At 50.1% G+C, this 24,129-nt stretch overlaps 1 protein-coding gene across 1 annotated transcript in view; it reads left to right on the top strand.

Annotated features, from left to right (window-relative positions):
* PLXNA4 (plexin A4) overlaps window positions 1–24,129 on the top strand; it is a 475,557-nt gene that overhangs the window by 366,927 nt on the left and 84,501 nt on the right. The window contains exons 5-9 of the mRNA XM_055590947.1: window positions 211–311; window positions 11,040–11,163; window positions 11,830–11,983; window positions 13,183–13,282; window positions 15,657–15,771. Coding sequence (XP_055446922.1) covers window positions 211–311; window positions 11,040–11,163; window positions 11,830–11,983; window positions 13,183–13,282; window positions 15,657–15,771 — 594 coding nt within the window. The remainder of the gene's footprint in view (window positions 1–210; window positions 312–11,039; window positions 11,164–11,829; window positions 11,984–13,182; window positions 13,283–15,656; window positions 15,772–24,129) is intronic.

Below are 24,129 nucleotides of genomic sequence, written 5' to 3'. Positions count from 1 at the left end.
CCAGGGACTTCTAAGAAAATAACCAATGCTTATGCAGCCATCTGCTCAAATACAATCCCTCCAGGTCCCTTTCGGACCTGGGGTTCTAGGCCCCTACCTGCTACTGCACAGTCTTAGATGATACCCCCGACGAGATAACATCAATTCCTGGTAGACTACAGGCTGTTCTACAAAATCTTGACCTCTGCCTCTCCTGTGGTCCTGCCCTAGCTCACCAGAGTCCCTGTGGAGTCCTGTGGTCAGTATCAGAGCTGCAGCGAGTGCCTTGGCTCGGGCGACCCCCACTGTGGCTGGTGTGTGCTCCACAACACGTGAGTACCTCTGGGCAGTTTCCTCTTGCTTCCCACATCCCCAGGTAATTCTCTTCCTCTTTGTCTTCTTCTCTGTCACTGCTCTCCTACGATTTGACCTCTCTCTTCTCTTCCTCTCTTTTCTTACTCTTCCTCCCTTGTATCCTTTGTAAATCTTATCTCCCTTCTTGTGTTCTGACTTCACTTTAAATTGTTAACTTCCCATAAAAATGTATGGAAATGTCAACGTGGGAATGGTGATGAGTCAGGATATGGGGTCACCTGGGGTCATTACACTCTAAGGGGCTGGAGGGAGATCTCTGGACATTTGTGGTTGCAATTTGACTGCAGACTGACATTCCAGGGCTGAAGAGCAAGAAAAAGGCATTGGACTCTTTTTCTCCAGGCTTATGTGGGCCACTAAATCATCTATGTGATTAGTGATTCAACAGTCACTGAACAGACTTCAGTGTCTCCCCAGAATCTTCTGGTATTTGAGGGTTAAGTTCAAGTGTGTAGCACCTAAAGGCTCTCCTTGGGGCTGTCCGAATATTCAACTGGCTGTCCGAGCGCCCTGAGCCCGGGGTTACGAGACCAGTGGGTGAAACTCTGCCCTGGTGTTGCCACTCCCACCCTGTGCCTCTTCCTTGCTGGCTCCGTTTGACTCTCCAGAAGTGGAAAGGAGGCATGGTGCACAGTGGAGGCAAATGGATCCTGATAAATGACCTGAGGGGTGAAAGTAGGGTATAGATAACCACCCAGACACATGGGGAAAGCTGAAAGCCTTTCTCAGTGGGATCCAAAGACCCTTGGCCTTGGCATGGCTGACCGGCAAAACCATCAGTAGTTGGGTCCCACTCAGTGGAACTTGGTCCCAGTCAAGCTTTCATTGCAGGAACCCCAGGCTTCTAGTTAACAGTTGAAACCTAACATGCTAAGAGTTGGATATGTGTATGCGTGCATGCTAAGTCGCTTCCATTGTGTCTGACTCTTTGCAACGCCATGGACTTTAGCCCGCCAGGCTCCTCATCCATGGGATTCTCCAGGCAAAAATACTGGACACAAGTACCATAAATTTAAAAAAAAAAAAAGATTTTTTACTAAGAGCCTGAACTGTATGTGACCAATGACATTTACCAGTCATTTCCAACTATAAGAAGGTGGAGGCAGGGTCCTGCCTCACTCTACCCCAGGAGTGCCTCTGAAAGTTACAGTGACCTGTTAAATTCTAACACATCCTCCCCAAAGGGCCCAGGGTGGGCAACCTCCCTTCTTTGGGTGACAGTCTCAGGCATCACAAGACCTTGAGTTTGCTAAGGAAAGGTTTGAAAGTCCTCAGGCATACTGTGGGGGTGGGAAAAAATGGAGGCCCATTGACCTACCCTGAAATACACATAGCTCAGAGATGACCGGAAAGCTGGGTAGAGGCACATACTCAAAGCTGTGTATCCTAACAGAACAGTGATGCCTGAGACTGGCCGGCATGCAGAGGATGGGAAAGACTGCATTCAGAAGCCAGATCAGTTCTGATCAATGCAAAAAAGTTGCCCGGATGATATTTTACAAGGCAGCGGGGAAGTCGTTTTCTTTGTCCCACTCAGTGAGGCCTCTCAGAAAGGGGCCATGCTCCAGATCCATGGCTTCCTTAGGGGCCTTTGGCAGCTGGCGTTCAGCTCGGCCAAGGATGGCTCAGCTTCTCCTGGCATGAGGCTCTCACACCTGGCATCGTTTAAGGGTGATCAGGAAAGCTGGCCCCCTCTGACACTCTATGCCTGCGGGACCCAAAGGCAGGTCTCTGTGTCAGCTTTGATCCTGCCTGGCGATGCCGGCCCGTCCCGCATAGCACAGAGCCTTGTGAGGAGCAGTGTCCTGAGGCTCTGAGACAGTGGTACGGGGGGCTGCGAGTACTCCCACCTCCCCGCTCTAGAGCTGAGCTAAACGGGAATGACAGGAGCAGGTCCCAGAGGTGACTCCTACCTGGCCTCAGTTTCTCCTCAGTAACCTAATACCTGCCTCCTGGCAGAAAACAGGAGTGGACTGGATCCAAGGTGAAGTCCAGACAGTTCATGAAAGAGGCCACCAGCCTGCACTGGGAAGCCCAGCCGCCCTATTCTCAGCATGGCCTGAAGTAAACAGCCATGGATGTGAACTTTGGGCACCTGCTGCCAAGTCCAAACTGCACATCCCCCAGCTGTGTAGCCACCTGGGGCAGCATCCCATCTCCAGAGTGCTCTGCTGGCTCAAGGTGTGATTCTCCGTGACCTAGAGCCTCCTGGCATGGGAAGGACCTGGTGCTCGGGGCTGTGCTGATATAAAGCCCAACTCCCCGGGAGCACTCAGCTCATGAGCATCCTAGACCCAAGCTGCCTGCCCTCCGTGACAATCTGTACCTGGATCCTTCCTCCCTCCCAGAGTTAATAACCAGGAGAAACCCCTGGCCCACATGGTCAGGTGGAGAAGAGTGGATCCCTGGATCTTCTAAGATGCTTTGAATCAGGATTTAATATTTAATTTACATAGAGTGAGATAAATAGATGCTCTGTGTACAGTCTGAAAATTTTTGATCAATGCATAAACCAAGGTAATCCATACCCCATCAAGATATACAATATTCTCTTATCAAGAAAAGCTATGACAAACCTAGACTGCATATTAAAAGCAGAGACATCACTTTGCCAACAAAGGTCTGTACAGTCAAAGCTATGGTTTTCCCACTAGTCATCTACTGATGTGAGAGTTGGAACATGAAGAAGGCTGAGCGCCAAAGAATTGATGCTTTCGAATTGTGGAGAAGACTCTTGAGAGTCCCTTGGACTGCAAGCAGATTAAACCAGTCAATCCTATGGGAAATCAACCTTGAATATTCATTGGAAGAACTGATGCTGAAGCTGAAGCTCCAATACTTTGGTCACCTGATGCGAGGGGCACACTCAGTGGAAAAGACCCTGATGCTGGGAAAGATTGAGGGCAGGAGATGAAGGGGATGACAGAGGATGAGATGGTTGGATGGCATCATCAACTCAATGGACGTGAGTTGGAGGATACTCTGGGAGATAGTGAGGGACTGGGAAGTCTGGCATGTTGATTTCAGGGGGGTCACAAAGAGTTGCACTCGACTTAGCAACTGAACAACAACTTCTCCGGGAAGTTCCATCATGCCCTGTCTTAATTCTTCCCAGGGGGCCTTTCTTTCTTATTTGCTTAAGTTCAGGGCAAAGCCAGACATTGCTTCTCCTAAATATGCCATTTGCATCCCTTTCATCTGAAATAGATGCCAACTGGGCATTCACAGCTGTGAATTGATAGATGAGGACTCAGGCTGAGCAGGAGGTAAGGGGGCAGGCCGGGGTTGCGCAGAGGCAGTGGGGAAGGACAAGGATGCCAGAGAACGTGTAGATGCTCCATCAGGGCACCTGAGTTTACTGGGGAGGTGAAGACTGCAGGGGTTTCATCACTTTGGAGGCTCCATGCCCATACACACAGACTTGTCCCTGTATCTCTCACACCAGCCCTGGGCCTCCTGTGCCAGGCACTCTGCTAGGCTCAGGCACACAAAGGGACCCATATTAGACCTTCTGCCTGGCAGCAAGTCCCCGGGAACCAGGCCTGTGATCCAGGGATGGGGTGAGGGTCGCAGTCTATAGTAGAATCAGCACGCTTGTCAAGTTTGCACAGCAGGCAAGACCCTGAGCTAAGTGCTGCGATTCTAGCCAGCCCACCCCAGGAAAATCCGTGCAAGAGAGCATCGGTAATGGGCTTCCTTGTGATTTCAAGATACATCCACTTTCTCTGTCACTTTTGCCAACTTTTCCCATGGTTGGAGGGGGTGAAGGGATGGGGAACTTTGCAGGAAGAGAATGACAGCAGGTGTGTGTGTGTGAGAGAGAGAGAGAGACAGAGGGAGGGACAGAAACAGACAGAGGAGCAGGAGGAGAGAGAGCATGTGTGAAGTTCAAGGAGGGGCCCCCACCAACAGGTGGCTCAGGTGGCTGAAAGGGCTGTTTGTACCAGCAAGGGCACAGGTGGGCTACAGACTGAACAAGCTTAAGAAATGTTCATGTAATTGAAACCCTCCCACCTGTTACTCAGCACCCTCAATCAGGCCTGCCAGCCCAGTTGCACAGAGGGTCACCCCTGTTGCCCTGTCTCACAGCCCCAGATCCCAGCCCACAGGCTTGGTGGGTTCCACTGATAACAAAAGCTTCAACAAACTGGGTATCTATTTGTCCATCACCTTGAGCCTTTTTTTTTTTTTTTTTGGCAGGGCCTCCACCCTACTGGGCCCTAGCCTATTCTGGGTTGGGTGAAGGAAAGGAAATGCGACAGCCCACCTACAGCCCTGAAGCCCAGCCTTTACTTGTCCTGGGCCTGGAACCCTCCCTCCAACCACCAGGTCCCCAGCCCCCTCTCCCACTTCCCCTCCCATGCCCAGGACAAGAAGGTAACGGGATCCCCGCAGACCCAGCCCCATCGATTGGCCCAGACATTACCTTTCTTCAGCAGGGTCATCAGCGTCACCCCTGGGAGGCTCATGTAACCCAGGACATTGACAGGGGAGAGATAAGATCAGCTTTGAGAAAGCCTTTCTCTTCCCGGCCCGGGGACCCCTCCTCTTTGCTGATTTCTTCTCTTGGAAGGATGCCCTCCCCAGGATGGCTTGGCATGGGTCACTCTTCAGGACTCACTTTGTATAGCTTCTGCCAAGATGGAACAAAGGAAAGGAATGAAAAAATGCTGCTACTTGGAGCAGAAGCAGTGGGTTAAACTAAGAAGAACCTGTCCACGGGCAGACCGGTCTGGGCTCAGTCTTCTCCACTATATAATGGCTGTGGCAAGAGCCATCTTACAGCCATGCCTTGAAAATTATGGAAAGGATGTGTGGGCAACCCCTGGGGGGCCGGGAAGTAGCTCTGACTTTAGTGGCAGTGTAAGCAGGGGTCGTGTGTCTGACCCAGGGCCTCCTCCATGGTCCCTGTCCCCTCCCTGTCCTCCCTGGAGGGTTCTGGCAGGGTGGCTGGGACTAACCCACTGCTGGGAAGTCTTCCTGCTTCAGGCAACCCCAACCAGCCACACCTTGTCTGAAACAGTCGTGTGTGTGTGTGTGTGTGTGTGTGTATGTGTGTGGCTGTCCCAGGGCCACGTGGGAAAGGGTGGAGAGAGCAATTTGTTCCATTGTTGGTTCTTATTTTTTAGTTGCTAAGTCATGTCTGACTTTTTTGCGACCCCAGGCTCCTCTCTCCATGGAATTTCCCAGTCAAGAACACTGGAGTGGGTTGCCATTTCCTTTTCCAGGGGATCTTCCCAACCCAGGGATCGAACCCACATCCCCTGCAATGGCAGACAGGTTCTTTACCACTGAGCCACCAGGGACCAAATGTCCCCTTAGTCAAGTCCAAACTGATTCCAAAATGCAAGTCCTTTTGTGCCCCCAGGATCTCCAACTTGAATAAGGTTCCTCTTAACTTTTCTATAAAGTTCATTTGAGAGCCCCACCTCCATTCCATTTTTTCCAACCCCTTCATGTTCTAAACACAGATTCCCCAAATATTGCACTTCAAGCATGACCATCATGAAAGGTTGAGGACTAGGGAATTGCCTGTGGGGAGAGGCAAGGAGCTAGTTCTGATATCCGAGGCCTGCAGGTAGACCCACCCTGGAGGGCCTGGGGAGATGGACCAGCAATGATGTACGCCACCCCGCTGACTCCAGTTTGGAGGCTCACCAAGTTTGGACTCACAAATAGCCCCCCTTCCAAATTGAAATTTGCTTGCCCGGCCGGCAGCCCTGGGAGTTAATATTTCTATTGCCGTATTTAGGAATTAATTTCTGGAGAACTTAATCACCACCTCTTTCTCTACCCCTCACCCCCTTCCTTCTTCCATTCCTCTCCCTTCTAATTTTCCACTTGGCTGGGAACTCTCCAGCAGTGAAAGTTCAGGCTTAGGGGAGGCGGTAGGAGCTGCTTCATTAGACAGGATAATCTCATTGGAACCACTGACTTGAATAATAACCCCTCCAGGGGCCAGGGCCTTTGTCCCCAAGGGCTTTTAGCACCTCTGGAATGGGGCTGGAGGACCCTCCGCAGAGAAACTGGAGTGAGGGGGAGAGGGAAGAGGAGCTTAGCAGGGTCGGACTCCAATCCCGGGCCTGGGCTGTCTTGCTTCGGCCCACTTCTTGCAAGTCTGTGTTCGGTGGGGGCGGCCCTGGTGCTGTCAGGAATGGTTGTCTAGAAACTCAAAGCCATACGGCATGCTGTATTTGAGTCCTGCCTGGAAAATGGATGAAGCAGGGTCTTCCGCCATGCACAAGGTGCCCCCACAATGGAACGCAAAGAGATGCTCTGGGAAGTCCCTGTAGCTCCTTTGAAGGAAAGATCTAAGCCAGCAGCACCACCTCCCTACCAGGGGTCATAAATTAACCCTTTGCACATTTCCCAGCTCTTGCCTGGGCTAGTGAGATATCAGAGTGCCAGGAGCACTCAAGCCATTACCCCACCAGACCCTGTAAGAACCCAGAAGGAATCCACTCTTCCCCTCCATTTCCCCATCACTTCTAAGGTCAATTGTCTGCTTTTGGACATTCACAGCTTCCGCCCTCATGGGCCTTGAGGGATAGTAGAAATGTCAAAACATCCCTGACACTGACCTTAAACTTGACTTTCTGTGAAGAGAGCTGAGTCCTCAATACCCTTTGACAGCCGGGAAGAAAGCAGAGCTACAACCCAGGCTTTTCCTCTTTGCTCCCTGCTGCCCTCTGGGGCTCCCTCTCCCTCATTAAGAGGAAAAGTGCTGCCCCTATCCTTCTCTTTTCATCTCTGATTTGCCCCATGGGCCAGACTGAGAGGAGCTCTGTACTTCTGCATCAGCTGTGATTTGGAGGGCTTGGATGGGGAATGTGGAGGAGGGATGGGACAGTAGCATTAGCTTTTATTGAGGGCTTATTATACATCAGCTGCTGTCTTCCATGCTTTACTCACATCCTCTTTTAGCCCTCATAAATAACCACATTAGGTAGGTACTATTTTGTCCCCATTTTACAGATGAGAAAACTGAGGCAGCAAATTCAGTTCAGTTCAGTCGCTCAGTTGTGTCCGACTCTGCGACTCCATGAACCACAGCACGCCAGGCCTCCCTGTCCATCACCAACTCCCAGAGTTTACCCAAACTCATGTCTATTGACTTGGTGGTGCCATCCAACCATCCCATCTTCTGTCATCCCCTTCTCCTCCTGCGCTCAATCTTTCCCGACATCAGGGTCTTTTCAAAGGAGTCAGCTCTTCACATCAGATGGCCAAAGTATTGGAGTTTCAGCTTCAACATCAGTCCTTCCAATGAACCACCCAGGACTGATCTCCTTTAGGATGGACTGGTTGGATCTCCTTGCAGTCCAAGGAACTCTCAAGAGTCTTCTCCAACACCACAGTTCAAAAGCATCAATTCTTCAGTGCTCAGCCTTTTTTATAGTCTAACTCTCACATCCATAGTGGATTCATACTGGATCCACACTGGAAAAACCATAGCCTTGACTAGATGAACCTTTGTTGAGAAAGTAATGTATCTGCTTTTTAATATGCTGTCTAGGTTGGTCATAACTTTCCTTCCAAGGAATAAGTGTCTTTTACTTGGCTGCAGTCACCATCTGCAGTGATTTTGGAGCCCAGAAAAATAAAGTCAGCCACCGTTTCCACTGTTTACCCATCTTTTTCCGTGAAGTGATGGGACCAGATGCCATGATCTTAGAGTAATTTGCCTAAGAGTACAGAGCAGGATGGGATCTTAAAAACTGAAAGCTATAGATGGCTTCCATGTACTTGTGCCCAGGGTTAGTCACTCAGTTGTGTCTGCCTTTTTGCAACTCCATTGACTGTAGCCTGCCAACCTCCTCTGTCCATGGAATTCTCCAGGCAAGAAAACTGGAGTGGGTAGCCATTCCCTTCAAAGTGAAAGTTTTAGTTGTGTCTGACTCTTTGCAACCCCATGGACTGTAGCCCACCAGGTTCCTCTGTCCATGGAATTCTCCAGGCAAGAATACTGGACTAGGTAACCATTCCCTTCTCCAGGGGATCTTCCTGACCCAGGGATCAAACCTGAGTCTCCTGCACTGCAGACCTAAATCTGAAGGGAGATGATACATAGTTAGTTTCAGGCTCTTGGGAGCTGTGGAAAGATGCAGTCCTATGAACTCTGGGAGCAGCGAACCATGCAGCTAGACCTTGTTGTGAGATTCTCCCACCAGAGTTCCTTTGTACCCCCTGCAACAGAGAGAGAGTCACCTCTTTTCTGCCTGAACTCTATTTGGTAACTCCTGGTGATGTTTGGGCTGAAAGTAGCTTCATTTTTCCTCTCTTCATAATTTAATCAAAGCCATTTTTCAGATCTACTGATTGCTCTTGGAAATAGGAACTTCAAAGTTGGGGAGTCAGTGAATAATTGAAGTTCGTACCAGCTCTCTGGGTCTGCTGTTAATGGGAGTAATAACACTATTAATAGCGATGTCAGTGCAGACACCCTGGAAAAGTCCATAACATTAGCTTAATGGCTGGAGGTAATGAAGTCCGCGCAGAGGAGCTAGCCTGGTAAATTAACTTCCCAGACTTTTAGGCAGATGCCCTTGTTGCCATGGGTCTGCTAGAGCAGCTCAGGGGCGCCTTGGAGATGACCACACTCTTAGCTGACCTTTCACCCTTGGGATGTGATTTCTAGATGAGTCCTGGAGAATTCACAAGTCTCAGTGATATTCAAAGTGCTTCCAGTGGCAGGCAAAAACAGAGATTAGCCTAGAAAAGAAGATTGGAGGGAAATTTTTAACTTGCCCTAAGCACAGAAGGGGACATCAGAATGGCAAGGGAAATGGGTTTAGTAGAAGCTTTGGGGAGGCAGAGCACAGTGGGTGAGAATGGAGGGTCCAGAGTTGATCTGTGTTTAAATGCAGGCTTCTCTGATTAGCTGGTGACCTTGAACAAGGGGAGAAGGAAATGGTAACCCAGTCCAGTGTTCTTGCCTGGAAAATCTCATGGACAGAGGAGCCTGGCAGGCTATAGTCCATGGTGTTGCAAAGAGTCGGACATAATTAAGGACTAAGTGACTTAGCACGCATGTATGCATTGAGCCTGCTTCCCTGATAGTTCAGTTGTAAAGAATCTGCCTGCAATGCAGGAGACCCTGATTTGATTCCTGGATCAGGAAGATTTGCAGGAGAAGGGATAAGCTACTCACTCCAGTATTCTTGGACTTCCCCTGTGGCTCAGCCGGTAAAGAATCTGCCTGCAATGCAGAAGACCTGGGTTCGATCCCTGGGTTGGGAAGACCCCCTTGAGAAGGGAAAGGCTACCCACTCCAGTATTCTGGCCTGGAGAATTCCATGGGCTGAGCAACTTTCACTAGAACAGTGACCCTGGGCCACAGAGCTGGAGTATGAATCTAGCTCAGCCTGGCTCCAGAGCCCATGCTGAACTTCTACACTCTGCGATTTTAATCACTCCTCCACCCACCCCACCCTTCGCTTCCTCCTGCTCACTCACATTTACCTTTGTCTGCTGGGCAGGAGGTATGCAGGGGATTCCAAAATAAGTCAGGCATAGTTCCTTCTTTTGAGAAGTTCACACTTGATAGGAGAGGGCTGCATTTAGCTTAATAATTGTCATACAGTCCAAAAAGTTCTAGATGGCAGGAAATGCCACAGTGCTGTTAATTTCACTTGGGGTAGGAGCACGCTTACTCCTTGGAAGAAAAGTTATGACCAACCTAGATAGCATATTGAAGAGCAGAGACATTACTTTGCCAACAAAGTTTCGTCTAGTCAAGACTATGGTTTTTCCTGTGGTCATGTATGGATGTGAGAGTTGGACTGTGAAGAAAGCTGAGCGCCAAAGAATTGATGCTTTTGAACTGTGGTGTTGGAGAAGACTCTTGAGAGTCCCTTGGACTGCAAGGAGATCCAACCAGTCCACTCTAAAGGAGATCAGCCCTGGGTGTTCTTTGGAAGGAATGATGCTAAAGCTGAAACTCCAGTACTTTGGCCACCTGATGCAAAGAGTTGACTCATTGGAAAAGTCTCTGATGCTGGGAGGCATTGGGGGCAGGAGGAAAAGGGGACGACAGAGGATGAGATGGCTGGATGGCATCACAGACTTGATGGACGTGAGTTTGAGTGAACTCCGGGAGATGGTGGTGGACAGGGAGGCCCGGCATGCTGCGATTCATGGGGTCACAAAGAGTAGGACACGAATGAGCAACTAAACTGAACTGAACTGAGGAGTGGGCTGGTGGGGAGAGGGGCGCCATGGCAAAAGCATGGTTGAACCTTGTCTAGAGGGATAGGTAGAAGTTGGGTGAGGGTAATGTGGTGAAAGGGGCATCCAGACAGAGGAGCTGGGGTGCACAAAAGCAAGGAAATCAGAAAGAGGAGAAATCTGGAAAGAACAGCCTCAGTTTGCTAAGGAGGGAGAGGGTGGTGAGGGCTGAGAGTGAGTGGAGAGGGGGGATAGAAAGAACTTTCACCTGTTTCTGTGAATGAGGAGGCCTTGAGAGCACTTTGGGGTGACTCTCAGGGGTTTGATGTGGCAACCAGTGGTTGGAATTGCCTTCTTCCAATGTGGGCGTGATAGGGGTTGGACAGGCTGGTGAAAGGAAACTAGGTTAGTCCTGGGCACCTCCTAGTTGCTGCTGGCAGTGCCAGGCCTCCGTGCCAGCCCCTCGGTGGACCAGGAGCCGCATCCTGAGTCCCCGTGCGTCGCTCTGTCCTCCCCAGGTGCACCCGGAAGGAGCGCTGTGAGCGGTCCAGAGAGCCCCGAAGGTTCGCCTCCGAGGTGAAGCAGTGCGTCCGGCTGACCGTCCACCCCAGCAACATCTCCGTTTCTCAGTACAACGTCCTGGTGAGACGGTGGGAAGGGGTCGAGGGACTTGGGGAAGAGCCCTCTTCCCACCAAAAGGGCCGCAGACCCATCCCCACCCCCAGGAGGGCTGGGCTGTGTCTGGCCAGCAAAGCCACCCCAGGGCAGGGCAGGGGTTAAGAATGTGTCCCTGGGGATGGGAGAGGGTAATGTTTGCAGGAATATTGGGGAAGAGGTGCTGTGCATAATGGATAGAAAGGCAGGGAAAACTGAGACACCAAAATGACAAGAAGAGTGACCGAGACAGGGAGAGTGTTGGGAACGCCATCCTTCTGTGAGATGGGAAAGATGCATGTGCAGAGGGAGAAGCCGGGACACAGGCACCTGGATGACTGATGTTCCCGTTTTCCAAAATTGAAGATAATGGAATCATGCCCATCTCTCTACCTACAAATCCCCTAAACAGTCATTTCCATTTCCTGGGCCAACTACATTCAGAGGCTAATTTCTTTTTTCTCTGTCTCTTACTGTTTTACCTTCTCCATCCGCTCCTGTCATAATTCTTTTCTTCTTTATGTCAATATTGCCACATGCTTTTCTCTCTTCTCTTTCTCTCTGATCTCTCTTGCCCTCCCTCTTTCTTACTTTATTCCCATTTCTCCTCCCATTTCTCTCTTCTTCTCTCTCCCCACACTGGGCTGTTCACAGCTGGTCCTGGAGACATACAACGTCCCGGAGCTGACAGCTGGCGTCAACTGCACCTTTGAGGACCTGTCAGAGATGGATGGGCTGGTGATAGGCAATCAGATCCAGTGTTACTCCCCGGCAGCCAAGGAGGTGCCCCGGATCATCACGGAGAACGGTGAGTGGTCCCCAGAGGCAAAGCTGGGTGGCAAGTCCTTCCTCCTGCTGCCTGGACCACGAGAACTCAGGACAGATGCAGGGGATTGGGGAGGGGGGAGCACGCAGGAGGGGAGGGTTGGAGGAAAGGATGTACCTTGGTGGGGATGCTCTAGGAAGACGGGGATGGAGTGTCCCTCCACTGCCTTTGGAATTGAAACTGGGTGAGCATCCAGGAGTCAGCCTCACCATGGGTGAGGAGCAATGCCAAGAGGGCGAGGGAGGGAACGGCCAGCACAGCATCAGAGAGTGCCAGCTTAGAGATCTTGCTGTAGCATGGGAGGAGGGATGGGGTGCAGGGGTCATTTGGCTCCTTACCTCCTCCTACACTGCAGGGTCTCTGACGCTGACTGCTTTCCACACCATCCCCGACCCGCCCAGCCTCCCCAGAGCTGCCTGTTCATGGCCGGCTGCCATGGAAAGGATAGAGTGGACAGAAGTCCAGCACTGGGAGGCACAGACTGGCCTGGGCAGCCTGATTCCATGTTGGTCCTCCGATTTGGGCTTGTCACATTTGTTCCGAGCTGATTGATTAATGAGGCTCTTGGGGAAGGCTCAGAACAAGGGGCCTGGGGTCAGGGCTGTGAATTAAACATGGGCCTCAGCTCCTTCCTGGCGCCAGCTGAGGAGTCCAGGGACGCCCGCCCGAGCGGAGCCACCAGTCCCCCCGAGGAGGGAGCATCAGAGTCTCCCCTTACAGAAGTGGAAGGGGCTCGTGGGGCACTTACATACGTGCAAAACTTCTTGCGTGGTTTGTGGCAACATTGCCAAGTGTCTACACGTTTCTCCTGGTAGCTAGTCAATGTGTGTGTTCACAATTCTGTGCAGCCTGCATGGACATCATACATGTGAATGCACATGTGAATACCTGTCAGAGTGTGTGTGTGTGTGTGTACAGGAAAGAACCTGGTAAGCAAATGAGAGGTGGATGCTGGGACTAGAGTGAGGAAAAAGGAATAGACTAGAACTACTGTCTGCAGCTGTTCTGTTCTTGGATTAGTCCATTCTGCCCTGGACTGGGCCCAGCTGATTCCAAGTCCTGTTAGAGCTAAGCACACCTCCTGGGGAGTGGGCGGCCCTTTCCCAAGGTGTGCTGCTCTCAGTGGGACCTGACCCGTGACTGTGGCCCTCCACCTGACCCCACGGCCGCTCTGCCCACAGGGGACCACCACGTTGTCCAGCTGCAGCTCAAGTCGAAGGAGACAGGCATGACCTTCGCCAGCACCAGCTTTGTCTTCTACAACTGCAGTGTCCACAATTCGTAAGTGTCCCCCCGTCTCACTCAACTCTCTGTTTCTGGGGTCAAAGCTCATCCAAAGAGAGGAGGCCCCACCCTTGTTCCATATTACCATCTGAAGGTGACCTCTCACCTCCCTCCTCTGGCACCCATGGGGTTAATGGAAGAGGCTAGAATCAGCAGAGTGAGAGCCTGTGAGCTGGGGAGCTCCAGGTCCCTCACCCATACATCTTCTCTGGCATAAGTCTGTCTAACCTGATTCACCTTCCACCATCTGTTGAGGAGGGGTGCTTTTCACCTGCAGAACAGAGCAGCCAGCATCTTAGATGAGAGAAGGGGTCTGGGGAGTGAGAGGAAGCCCCATGTGTGTGAGCAGGTGGTCCCACAAGTCAGCCGAATGCTCAGCTTGCACAGTTTCCCTGCAGAGGGGTCAAGACTCAGCTGGCAAGGGTCAGAGGAAGGCTTTGGCCTGGGGCGGGGTCTGGCTCTTGCTCAGGCTCCAGCTCTGGCTCTGTTTGACTGGAGCATCCACTTCCTGAGGGAAGCCACGGAGGACAGAGGCTCGGGCTGCGGCATCAGGCCAGCTAGTCCACATATATTCTGCGCCCAGTGTCTTCTGTAAGCGAGGAAGCAGTAGTTCTCCTCCTGGGGATGTCACCCACACACTTAACAGCTGACATGGTGAGGGCTCGGTCCCATTGACTGGTACATCGCTGATTGCTTGCCAGCCCCCACCGGTGGCTGTGAGAGCTAAAAAAGCCATTACAAGGATGGCACTTAGATCCATGTCTGGCCCATTGTCTAGGCACTGTGCACTTTACTGTTATTATGTTATTATTTTCTCTCTAAAAGGATGGATTTGGACCATACTGAGAAGGTACAAACCTTTTTTTCACCATAGAAACCTTTCTTCAACTAAGATTAGGTGTGAAAACCCAAGATACAAAATGAATGGAAGAAGAAGATGGTTGAGAGTTAAGGGCACCTGGATCCCCTCTATCTAGGAATCCCTCACATCTCACACAGTCTCCAGAAAAACTCCATGGAACTCCCAGGGTTCCCTAGAGCACAGTTTGAAAACCACAGAGCCTGATCTCAAAAAGCTTTGCTGGCTTTAACATAATGTTCTGTTTCCTTCTCCATATAGGACAAGCTAGTTAACATCACCAAAGATATTTGGGGCTCTAGGCTGTGGGCTTTGTCTGGTTATTGGTTATGGCAGCTGTGAGTCCAGAGCTTGGCTCTCTTTGGAGCCCCACGTAACAGGCGGCCATTCCTCCCAGCCAATTGGAATTCTCTTCCTCCTTCTTTCCAAAGAGCTTGCCATGGCTTTACGCTTAGTAACCTAATCCCTCACTCCCCTTTTGCCCCTCTAGGAAAGTGAAGTTGGTAGATAAAGGCATATTCTAAGTTTCCATTCAGTCTATCAAATGACTTTAAGCTTCCTATGTGCAAGACAGTGTGTTACTCATTAGACAGGGAGGATCAGAAAATAATAACATGCAAAGATTCAATCCCTAGCCCCCAAGAATCATGGCCTAGTGGGCAAGCAGATACACAAGACAGCACATAAGTAAAATATAATACAGCAAGACCAGTACTGTCTCAGAGACAGAAACAAGGGGATGAATGGGGTGAAGGTTTCAGTGAGACCAACTCGTCATCAGTCAAAGAAGCAAGAGGAGATGGTGAGGCAGAAGAAATGGTACTCCAGGTAGAAGGACAGCTTGGGGACAGCACAGCCTGTTCTTGGCTGAAGCACCAGACACGTGCTGGGACAGTGGGCCTGGACCACAAAGGGCTTAGCCTGCATGGCAAGGCATTTAGGTTTGACCTTTTATAAGAAGGGAACCATGCTGGGTTTTAAACAGGAAGGTGCTTTTATCAAGTTGCCTTGTGTTTCCTGGGGTAATGAGTAGAGGTTGGGCTGCCAACTCTGCAAGAGCCCATCATACTGAGGGGGCAGCCTCAGGACCTTCCCCTGCCAGGGTGGGTCCATGTCAGCCGAGACTCTGGAGTCAACTGGAATTAAAACTCAATTTCACTGTTTGTCCTAATTCCGATGGGTTCTCTGGATGAGCCCCTCAACTCCAGACCTCACTGTTTCCCTATTCGGCCAATGTGAGGGCCATCCTGTAAAAATGGAGGGCGCTTGATGAGGTCCTGGGGGATCAGGCTGTCAAGTACCTGACTAAAAGGGAGGAGGCCAGAGACTCCCAGCTTCCTGAGGACTTGGAGAGAAAGGGGCTGGGTTTTTAACCAGATCTGCTCTTCCCGAGTGTGTAAGGGTGGTTTCTCCTGCCATGAGACACGTTTTGCTAGGCTCTAGGGTCTTCGGCGTTCGGCTTCGGGCGCATACAGGTCCTCTGACTTGTGCCTGTTCCGCCTCTGTGCCCAGGTGCCTGTCCTGCGTGGAGAGCCCCTACCGCTGCCACTGGTGTAAATACCGCCACGTCTGCACCCACGACCCCAAGTCTTGCTCCTTCCAGGAAGGCCGGGTGAAGCTGCCTGAGGTAGGTCCCACAGCCAGAGCCATGAGTGCTGCCTGCCGTGAGCAAGGGGCACCCAGGGAGGCTTTCCCTTAAAAAGAGGAAACAGAGGTAAATCCAGGAGGACCACCCCCTTGCTCTCCAACCCCGCCCCTTAAAGGATCATTTCTTGAAAGCAGTAAACAAGCCAAGTTCTCCACTCTGGATCAGTCCTGGGGGTTCAGTTACAGGCAGAAGTGCCCTCCAGGTCACTCCAGCCAGCATGACCCTCCGCACACCAGGTGAGTTCCAAAACAATTCCAGAGATGTGTGTGTGTGTCCTGGAAATAATTGTACAGAGCAGGATTGTGTGTAGAGTCCTCTAGCTTTCCCTTGGAGCATTGTCCACAAAGCCGAGCTGAGATCAAAAAGGTCAAACTACCCCCACCCCTGCAGAGTGGTGGTTCTCAAAGTGTGGTCCCCAGACCAGCAGCATTGGTATCACCTGGGAACATGTAGAGATGCAAAGTCTCCCAGACCAGCTGATGGCCCCTCGGGGCTGAGGCATCTGCGATTCAGCTGCACAGTCCACTCTGTGAATCACTGACCCAGAGTCAGGCTCCATGACCATGGCACCGTTTCTGTTCCCTTCTCATCTTTAGTCTTATCCCTGCAAAGTCTTCATCGTCATAATAGACATCCTCTATGCCTATATTGTTTCCTCTCTGATAATGTAAGCTTTAGGGCAAAGACCTCAAGGATAATGGGTGTAAAATCACTTTGAAAAAGTCTACGGTTGTTCCAACATGATGGTGCTCTTTGACTCCAACCATGGGGTCAGTAGTTCTGAGCAGAGTGGTTTAGAATGCTGTTGTTTAGAATAGAAAGATGGAGAAGCAATATCTATATCATGTTGGTTAGACCCCACTGGATGCAGGGACAGGGCACTCTTTCAGCCAACACTGGACTCAGACAGGCTCCGATATTGCCCCCACCCCCAGGTCTTGGATGTACCTTCCAGCCCTCTTCACACACCTACATGAGTGCCATGACCATATGGCAAAACCATAGCTGTGAGAGCAGGGCCTTTCCAGGTACAGAAAGCATAGGGGCTCTTTAGGGGACTGGATAGGGCATGGTGAGAACAGAGAGGCTCGCCTTGGTGCCCCCTCCCCCTCCGGCTAGATTCCCACCCACCAGGAACCCTAAATTAGGCCAAACCCTTAAGGGCAGGAGGGAAGCTGTCTTGTCTCTGAAAGGTAGGAACGACACCTCACCACCAGCATCTTTTTTTTTTTTTTTCTTTTTCTTTTGCCTACACTGGGTCTGGGTTGCAATGCACAAGCTTCTCTTGTTGCAGAGTGTGGGCTCTAGAGCTCACAGGTTCAGTAGCTGCAGCGTGCAGGCTCTGTAGTCACGGGTTTAGTTGTCCCGAAGAATGCGGGATCTAAGTTCCCCAACAAGGATCGAACCCTCGTCCCCTGCATTGGGAGGCAGACTCTCAACCACTGGACCACCAGGGAAATTTCTCACCACAAGCATCTACTGTATCGGGCCCTCCTTACCCAGGAAAATTAACTGACCTGTGCCTGGCGATGAGGAATTTCCAGCCCTGGATCCCGTTTTCCCAGGATGTGCTGGCCAGGCAGGACTTCTCTGGGTAGAGAGTGGGCAGAGCCGTCCATGTAGAGGGAAAGGCAAGGAATGGTGAGGTTGTCAAGTAAGACGATGATCCCAACTGGGTGGGGGATCAAACGAACAAAGAAGACAGAAAAAAGCAGAAATGTGAAAACATTCCTCAAGGTCATTAAATGATTTCAGGGCTTTTGAAATCCACGAGATAGCTCAATTGTCTCTCTTTTGGTCTCATTCTTGGGCCTCTCCACACATGAAATCCCTCCCAGATACACCAGCCTGGGAAGCTGGACAGAGGCTGAAATCCTCTTTTGACTGCTCCCATCACGTCCCTTGTAGGTTTCAGACCAGAACAAGAACAGGCTGTGGAAATCTCTAGACCCTCTACGACCCTCTGCCTCTATGACCGGGTCTGTCTGTGGCTGGAAATGGCTACTCTGAATTCAAAATCCAGAGAAGAGCCCCAGACCTAGATCATCCCTTCATGGGGAAAGGAAGAAAAGAGGTTATGTCCTGGCTTTAAGTAGGAATGTGAGTCTAATTTTTATGGTTACATTCTCTGCTTGTCTTGAACTAAGACAAAGTGGAGCTAAAGCTAATAAGACAGATAGGGGTCTGACAGCCAAGGGGCACATCTTGGCATGAAGACCCTGAAAAAAGGCTGTACAGTCTCCTCAGTCCTGGACTTTTGTCTTAGTGTGACGTCAGGAGCAGAAGAAGGGCTGGTTGACTCACCAAGCCAGGGGTTAAGAGCTTAGGAAGTATGTCTTCTTATGTTGCTCAGAAACCCACAAGTAACTTGATGGGAGCAGAGATAAAGAGGTTTTCAGACTGCCTCTGACTTCCCAGACTGGTGTATCTGGCAGGGATTTCACGTGTAGAAAGGCCCGAGAATAAAATGAAAACAGAGACAATTGAGCTATCTGGTGGATTTCAAAGGCCCTAATCATTTAATTACCTTGAAGGAGGTTTCCACATTTCTGCTTTTTCTATCTTGTTTGCTCCTCCTGTCCCAAGTTCCTTTTCTTTTAAATATGTAAAAGGAGCTGGCATCTGCTACTCAGAAAGAGGGGGGAAAAAAAAACAGAAAAGAATAAAGCAAGAGCCCACCACATTTCCCAGTGCCATTCAGTGATCTCCATAAAAGAACAATGTTTTCAAGTGCCCAGATAACAAGCCAGGCACAGCTCTCATCTGTACCTGGTTGTGGCAAAGGTCACTGGGGATTCATGGAACCTCAGAGGGTGTGGCACCAGGGTCCTTGAAAGAAGAAAAAGCCTGGAGGAGCGTGATGGATGGAGGGGCAAAGAGAAGGACTAACCCACTACAGTCCAGTCACCATTGTTATGGCAAGCCAGCACAGTGACGGGCTCCCAGATAACTTGAAACACCATGCCTCTCTTATCACATCACTGAATGGAATTAACATTGGCTTCTCTTTTTCTTGGATGCTTATTTATTTCAAGAGAAGGAAGCTGTAAAGCTGTGCTCCTCCTGGTCCAAACTTGTAGGTTGCACTATACCCAGATCAATAACAGACTATTTTGAATATAACACAAAGAGGCCAGAGTTCACCACTTCATCATGGTTGTTGTAACAGTGTCTTCCTGGAGACTGTACCAAGGAGAAAAGAAATAAGTAAATATCTGTGGACTATTGGCTGATTCGAGCCATTTTAGGTCAGCAGAAGAAGGTCATTGTCCTCAGAGATTTAAAAAAAAAAAAGTCCTGGCTGCTAATGGAAATATGATTTTTTTTTAATGTCATTGTTTTGTTTTCTATATTTTTGTCTCTCAGAAGAGCTGGTAACAGGAATAATGGGTAACAAAGAAACTTACACATTTGAATGGTGATTTTGAGGAAGCCTCCAGACACAATAACACAGTCTCCATGCCAGGGGAAGAGCTTATTCATGGCATGGTACTCTGAAACATTGTCACAGGTCACCTCTCATCCTGCCTTACCCACTGCTGAGCATTTCCTACACACAAAGAATTATGGGAGGTTTGCTGCTGCTGCTGCTAAGTCGCTTCAGTCGTGTCCAACTCTGTGCGACCCCAGAGATGGCAGCCCACCAGGCTCCGCCATCCCTGGGATTCTCCAGGCAAGAACACTGGAGTGGGTTGCCATTCCCTTCTCTGATGCATGAAAGTGAAAAGTGAAAGTGAAGTCGCTCAGTCGTGTCTGACTCTTAGCGACCCCATGGACTGCAGCCTACCAGGCTCCTCCGTCCATGGGATTTCCCAGGCAAGACTACTGGAGTAGGGTGCCATTGCCTTCTCTGATGGGAGGTTTAACAGTATATAAAATTATATGGTGGCTCAGACAGTAAAGAATCTGCCTGCAATGGGAGACCCAGGTTCGATCCCTGAGTTGGGAAGATCCCCTGGAGAAGGGCATGGCAACCCACTCCAGTATTCTCTCCTGGAAAAGCCCATGGACAGAGAAGCCAGGAAAGCTACAGTCCTTGGGGTCACAAAGAGTCGGACACAACTGAAGGACTAGCACACACACAAGAGACCGGTGGATCTGTATTTAGAGACGTGTAAAACGGGACCATTGGTCCACGTGATCGCTGAGGTTCTGTAATTATCAGTGGAAATAATTTGGAGAACATCAACGAGAAACCCACGTCCAGGAAGTGGCCTTACCAGGTGGGTATCCAAGGGTGGCCTAGGTCTCCCAGTTCTGCCCAACGAGGGGCTCACATAGCCTCAGGTCTGTAGCAGCCCTGAACTTCCAGGCCCAAACACACCCTGGGAATGAAGGGGAGACTCAGGCCCAGCCATTCTTCTAGAAGTCCCTAGGTTTTCATTTGCTTTCTACCTTTGAGTGTGGGATGTAGACAGAGGCCTTTTGTTAGCCAAGAAGGAGGCTGCCAGGTGGCCCTTCTACTCCCCAGCAGCATCCTGTATCCCTAAGAAGATTTTCATCCAGGTGTCTTCCAGTTTCAACACTGGCTTTGTTGACTGACTATCACCATGCATGTTGAATTACCTCTTTTTTTCCCCTGAACAAAGAGGGCATTCAGGTGAAGTTATTGGTCTGGAACAGAGAACTGGTCAATCATTGTTGTTATTATATTAATGGCAAGTATTCTCCAGTAATTACAATTATTAGAAATAGAATGCCCAATAGCATATGTCGTTTATAGTCACTGTATTCCAGTTACAAGGAATGATTTTGTTTCAACTAATGATGGCATTGTGATAACAACCCTGGGTCTTTAGATCAGCTGCCAGATCCCGGGTACCGACAAGAATAGGAAGAGGAAGATGAGGGAAAGCTGAAGTGGGATCAGAGAGTTTTCAGTCTTGTTCTCCCAGTATCAGCTGAGACTCCTGGCTTCCCACAGGAATGGCCTTTCACCAGGGCAGCTACCAACAAGGCCATGCTCTCGCCTTTACCGAGAAGGGAGGGGCCGCCGGTCTCCAAGTGGTTTTGGAATCCTCTGCTGGGTGACCTGAGCCCCCCATCAAGCCCACACACTTAATAACTATGATTCTTGGGGAACAAAGGCGAACTTCCATGGGAAAGCACATGCAATGAGAAGAATTTATCCTCGAAGGACTATTTTGCTGTTATTTATCATCTACACTCAACGACAGAGTCAGCTACAGTTGATGCTGTGTTGTTTAGGCTCCAGCCTGGCTGAGCTTTGCGAGGAAGGCGAGGCCCACCTAGCGCCCATGAGCAGGCTCACAGAGGAGCTTCCTGCAGTCCCTCTCTTCCTGAAGTTCAACCAGAGCCTTTCTCCAGAGAACCATTGTGAGATCAGAAGAGGCAAAATGAATTCTATCTGATTTCCAAAGCTGTGCTTGAAAGCCTGTCCCCAAGTCCCCTATCACCCTGATAGCACTGAGATGAATCCATTGCCAAGACAGATATTGGGAAACCTGCAGATCCCAAGGTCAGTCCTCCCCGGGACTGCAGAATTAGTAAGGCAGGGAAAGTCCAGTCCTGGGAGAGGCTGCTGAAATAAGCCCCATGCCCAGAGATAAGGCAGGCCAAGGGCCTGTCCCCCAGCTGGACTTGAAGGAGCTCAGGTCTCCTTGTCAGGGACTCTGCTCCCCTTTTTGCAAAGGAACTATTCCCGAGACCCAACTCAGGGAAACGAAACCACCCTTGCCATGCCTTTCACCCTCCTTTGAGAAAACAAAGCCAAACCCAGCTCAAGAACTTGCTCGCCCCTTGTGCCCCTGCCCCCTCTGCAGGTTTCTATTACTGGGTTGCCATTTCTCCACTCAATTGCACTTTCCATCAATCTCATCTGCTCCTCCCCCTGCTTAAGGTTATGGGTATTTCCTTTTTGTATTATTACTTGGCTCTCTCCATAAACTGGCCCACCGTAGATCACGCTAATGGCATTATAAACTTGGGGAACAGTGAAGAAAATATATGGTGCACTGCATTTTTGTATTGGGCACCCTGGGTCTGAGAAGGTGAGTGTAAATTTGGGGGTTGAGGCTGGGGCTGACTTGGCTTTGGAATTGATGGCGGCTGAGGTGACATGGGGGGAGGGGTGACCTGCAAATTACTTATTCCTTAGCTACCCTTCTGTGCTGCCCCCACCCAGCCCCCCTCCTCCCGCCCCAGAACATCACATCCCCCTAGTCTTGCAGTAACAACTGAGAGAATTAGAGTCCTCATCTTGTAAACACACTAGGGGCTGTAAATCCACAGCCTACCACCACCCCTTCCCCAGGCACCACCAGCCCTGGAGGCAGATTTTCCTCTCCAGCTGGGCAACACTCTTTATGACCTTGTTCAATTATTTAAATATGCAATGAAACCTCTGTATAAAGCAGCCAAGGACACGCTGGACATGGTAGACAGAAAGGCGTGTTTTTTGCCCTCATGCGTCGGCTTGGGTTGACGCTGCCCCATAATTGGTCATGCTGTCTTTACTTCCGTGTTCATTTCAGTGGAAAAGTGGAAACTAAAACATGCACAAGGCTAGATGGTGGACCTGGAGTCCACCAGAGCCTCTTCCTGAAAGCCAAGATATTAAAGATGTTCTTGCACTTCAAGGCACCCTTCTCCCCACCCTCAGCTTATTCTTAGGACTGCAGAATGTCGTCATGGGCAAAACAGCCTCCCCTGGAATCTGGCTCTTAATATAGGCATGAGTCTTCAAATAATCTTGCTAAATGCAGGTGTTTTCTACTCTCCGGGAGCTGGCCCTTTCAAATGATTGTTTAAAGAAATATCTTCTTTGGAAAAAGAAGGGCAGAATGTTTTTAAGGAATTCAATTGTAAGGGGGTTTGGTCATCATGTGGGGATGAATGTGAGATGATGATGGGAGTGTCTTGTTCGTGGTCACTGTGGGAACTGAGTGAGGTAACTGGTCTTCTTCATTTCTTGCTCATGGACATGGGGGTGATCATATGTGTTGTGCCACGAAGCAAGATAGCACGTGACAAAATGTGTGTAAGGTGATGGAAATGGTGGGTTACGGGGTGAAGCCTTGTACTCCTTGCAGCGTGTTGATTGTCTGAGCCAGAGTAGCGGTATCCACACTGCCTATCAGAGCCGTGTCCCCAGTGTGACTATGCAGGTTGCAACATTGTTGTTTTTGTCCAGTCACTCAGTCATGTCCGACTCTTTGTGACCCCACAGACTGCAGCATGCCAGCCTTCCCTGTCCTTCACTATCTCCTGGGGTTTGCTCAAATGCATGTCCATTGAGTCAATGATGCCATCCAACCATCTCACTCTCAATATATCAGTTATTAAAATACTTCCCTCCTAGTAGGTAAATGGCACTTCCAGGAGACGAACCTCCCCCACAAAGTACCCACCACCGCCTTCCAGCATGCAGTGGTTGACATTTTGAATACCAGGCTGTGAGCTACCTGAACAGGCATTGTTTGCCCCCATTTTAGAGATGGGAAAACTGAGTCTCAGAAAGGTGATGTGAGGATGTGTCCCAGATCATCTACTGGGTTGGTAGTAGAACTGGGACCATACAATTCACTGAATCCAAACCAGCCTCTTCATTTTATGGGTGAGGAGACCCAGAGGGTTTGGGAACTTGTCCAAAGCCATGTGGTTGGCTAGCTGAGGTCCTCTCAGAGCACACGGAACCTTCTGGAAGAGGGGACAGCCGCTAGATGAGCAGTGAACAGAGCTGGGACCTCTCTACCTGTCTGCCTTGTGTTAGGGGCACTTGGAGCTGTTGAAATTGTCAGGCTCTGAAGTCAAGAAGGGGTGGATAGGCTGGACCATGGGAATTGATGCGAGTTTGTGGAAAAGAACAAAATAACACAGAGGTGAGGTGGGAGCAGGGTAGCAGGAGACTTAGAAAAAGGGAGTAGCTGAGAGACCAGGTGCAGCCTGAGCTGAGATGGATGAACGAGGAAAGAACCAACTTTTTTTAAATTTGAGCACTTGCTCCTCTGTGCCAGACGTGTTATACAGGGTAGTTCATGAAATCCCCTCAAATGACCCTATGGGGACGGGTTTTTAGTCCCCATTGGTAGGGAAGCCCTGCACTGTTCAGAGCCTGAACAGTGAACAGTGAACAAGACAGAAGTTAGCAAGAGGAAGAAAACGGACTTACACTTGTACAGGATTCCCAAACCAGGTTCTTTTAGTTAAGAAAGCTCAAAGGTGAGGACCATGGCTGGAGTGCTGGGGAACAGGGCCTCAGAGAAATGTTTCGTGGAGAAACGTGGAAGTCTGCTCTGAAATTTCCCCTGAGCAGACTCAGAGGTGGTGTTGTATCTGGGATCTCAGCACGAGGCTAGGCAGGGTCTGGGGTGTGGG

The sequence above is a fragment of the Bubalus kerabau genome, chromosome 8 (assembly GCF_029407905.1).
Source record: "Bubalus kerabau isolate K-KA32 ecotype Philippines breed swamp buffalo chromosome 8, PCC_UOA_SB_1v2, whole genome shotgun sequence".
Taxonomy (NCBI): domain Eukaryota; kingdom Metazoa; phylum Chordata; class Mammalia; order Artiodactyla; family Bovidae; genus Bubalus; species Bubalus kerabau.
The sequence above is the reverse complement of the archived record's forward strand: the minus strand, read 5'-3'. Positions and strand labels throughout refer to the sequence as shown.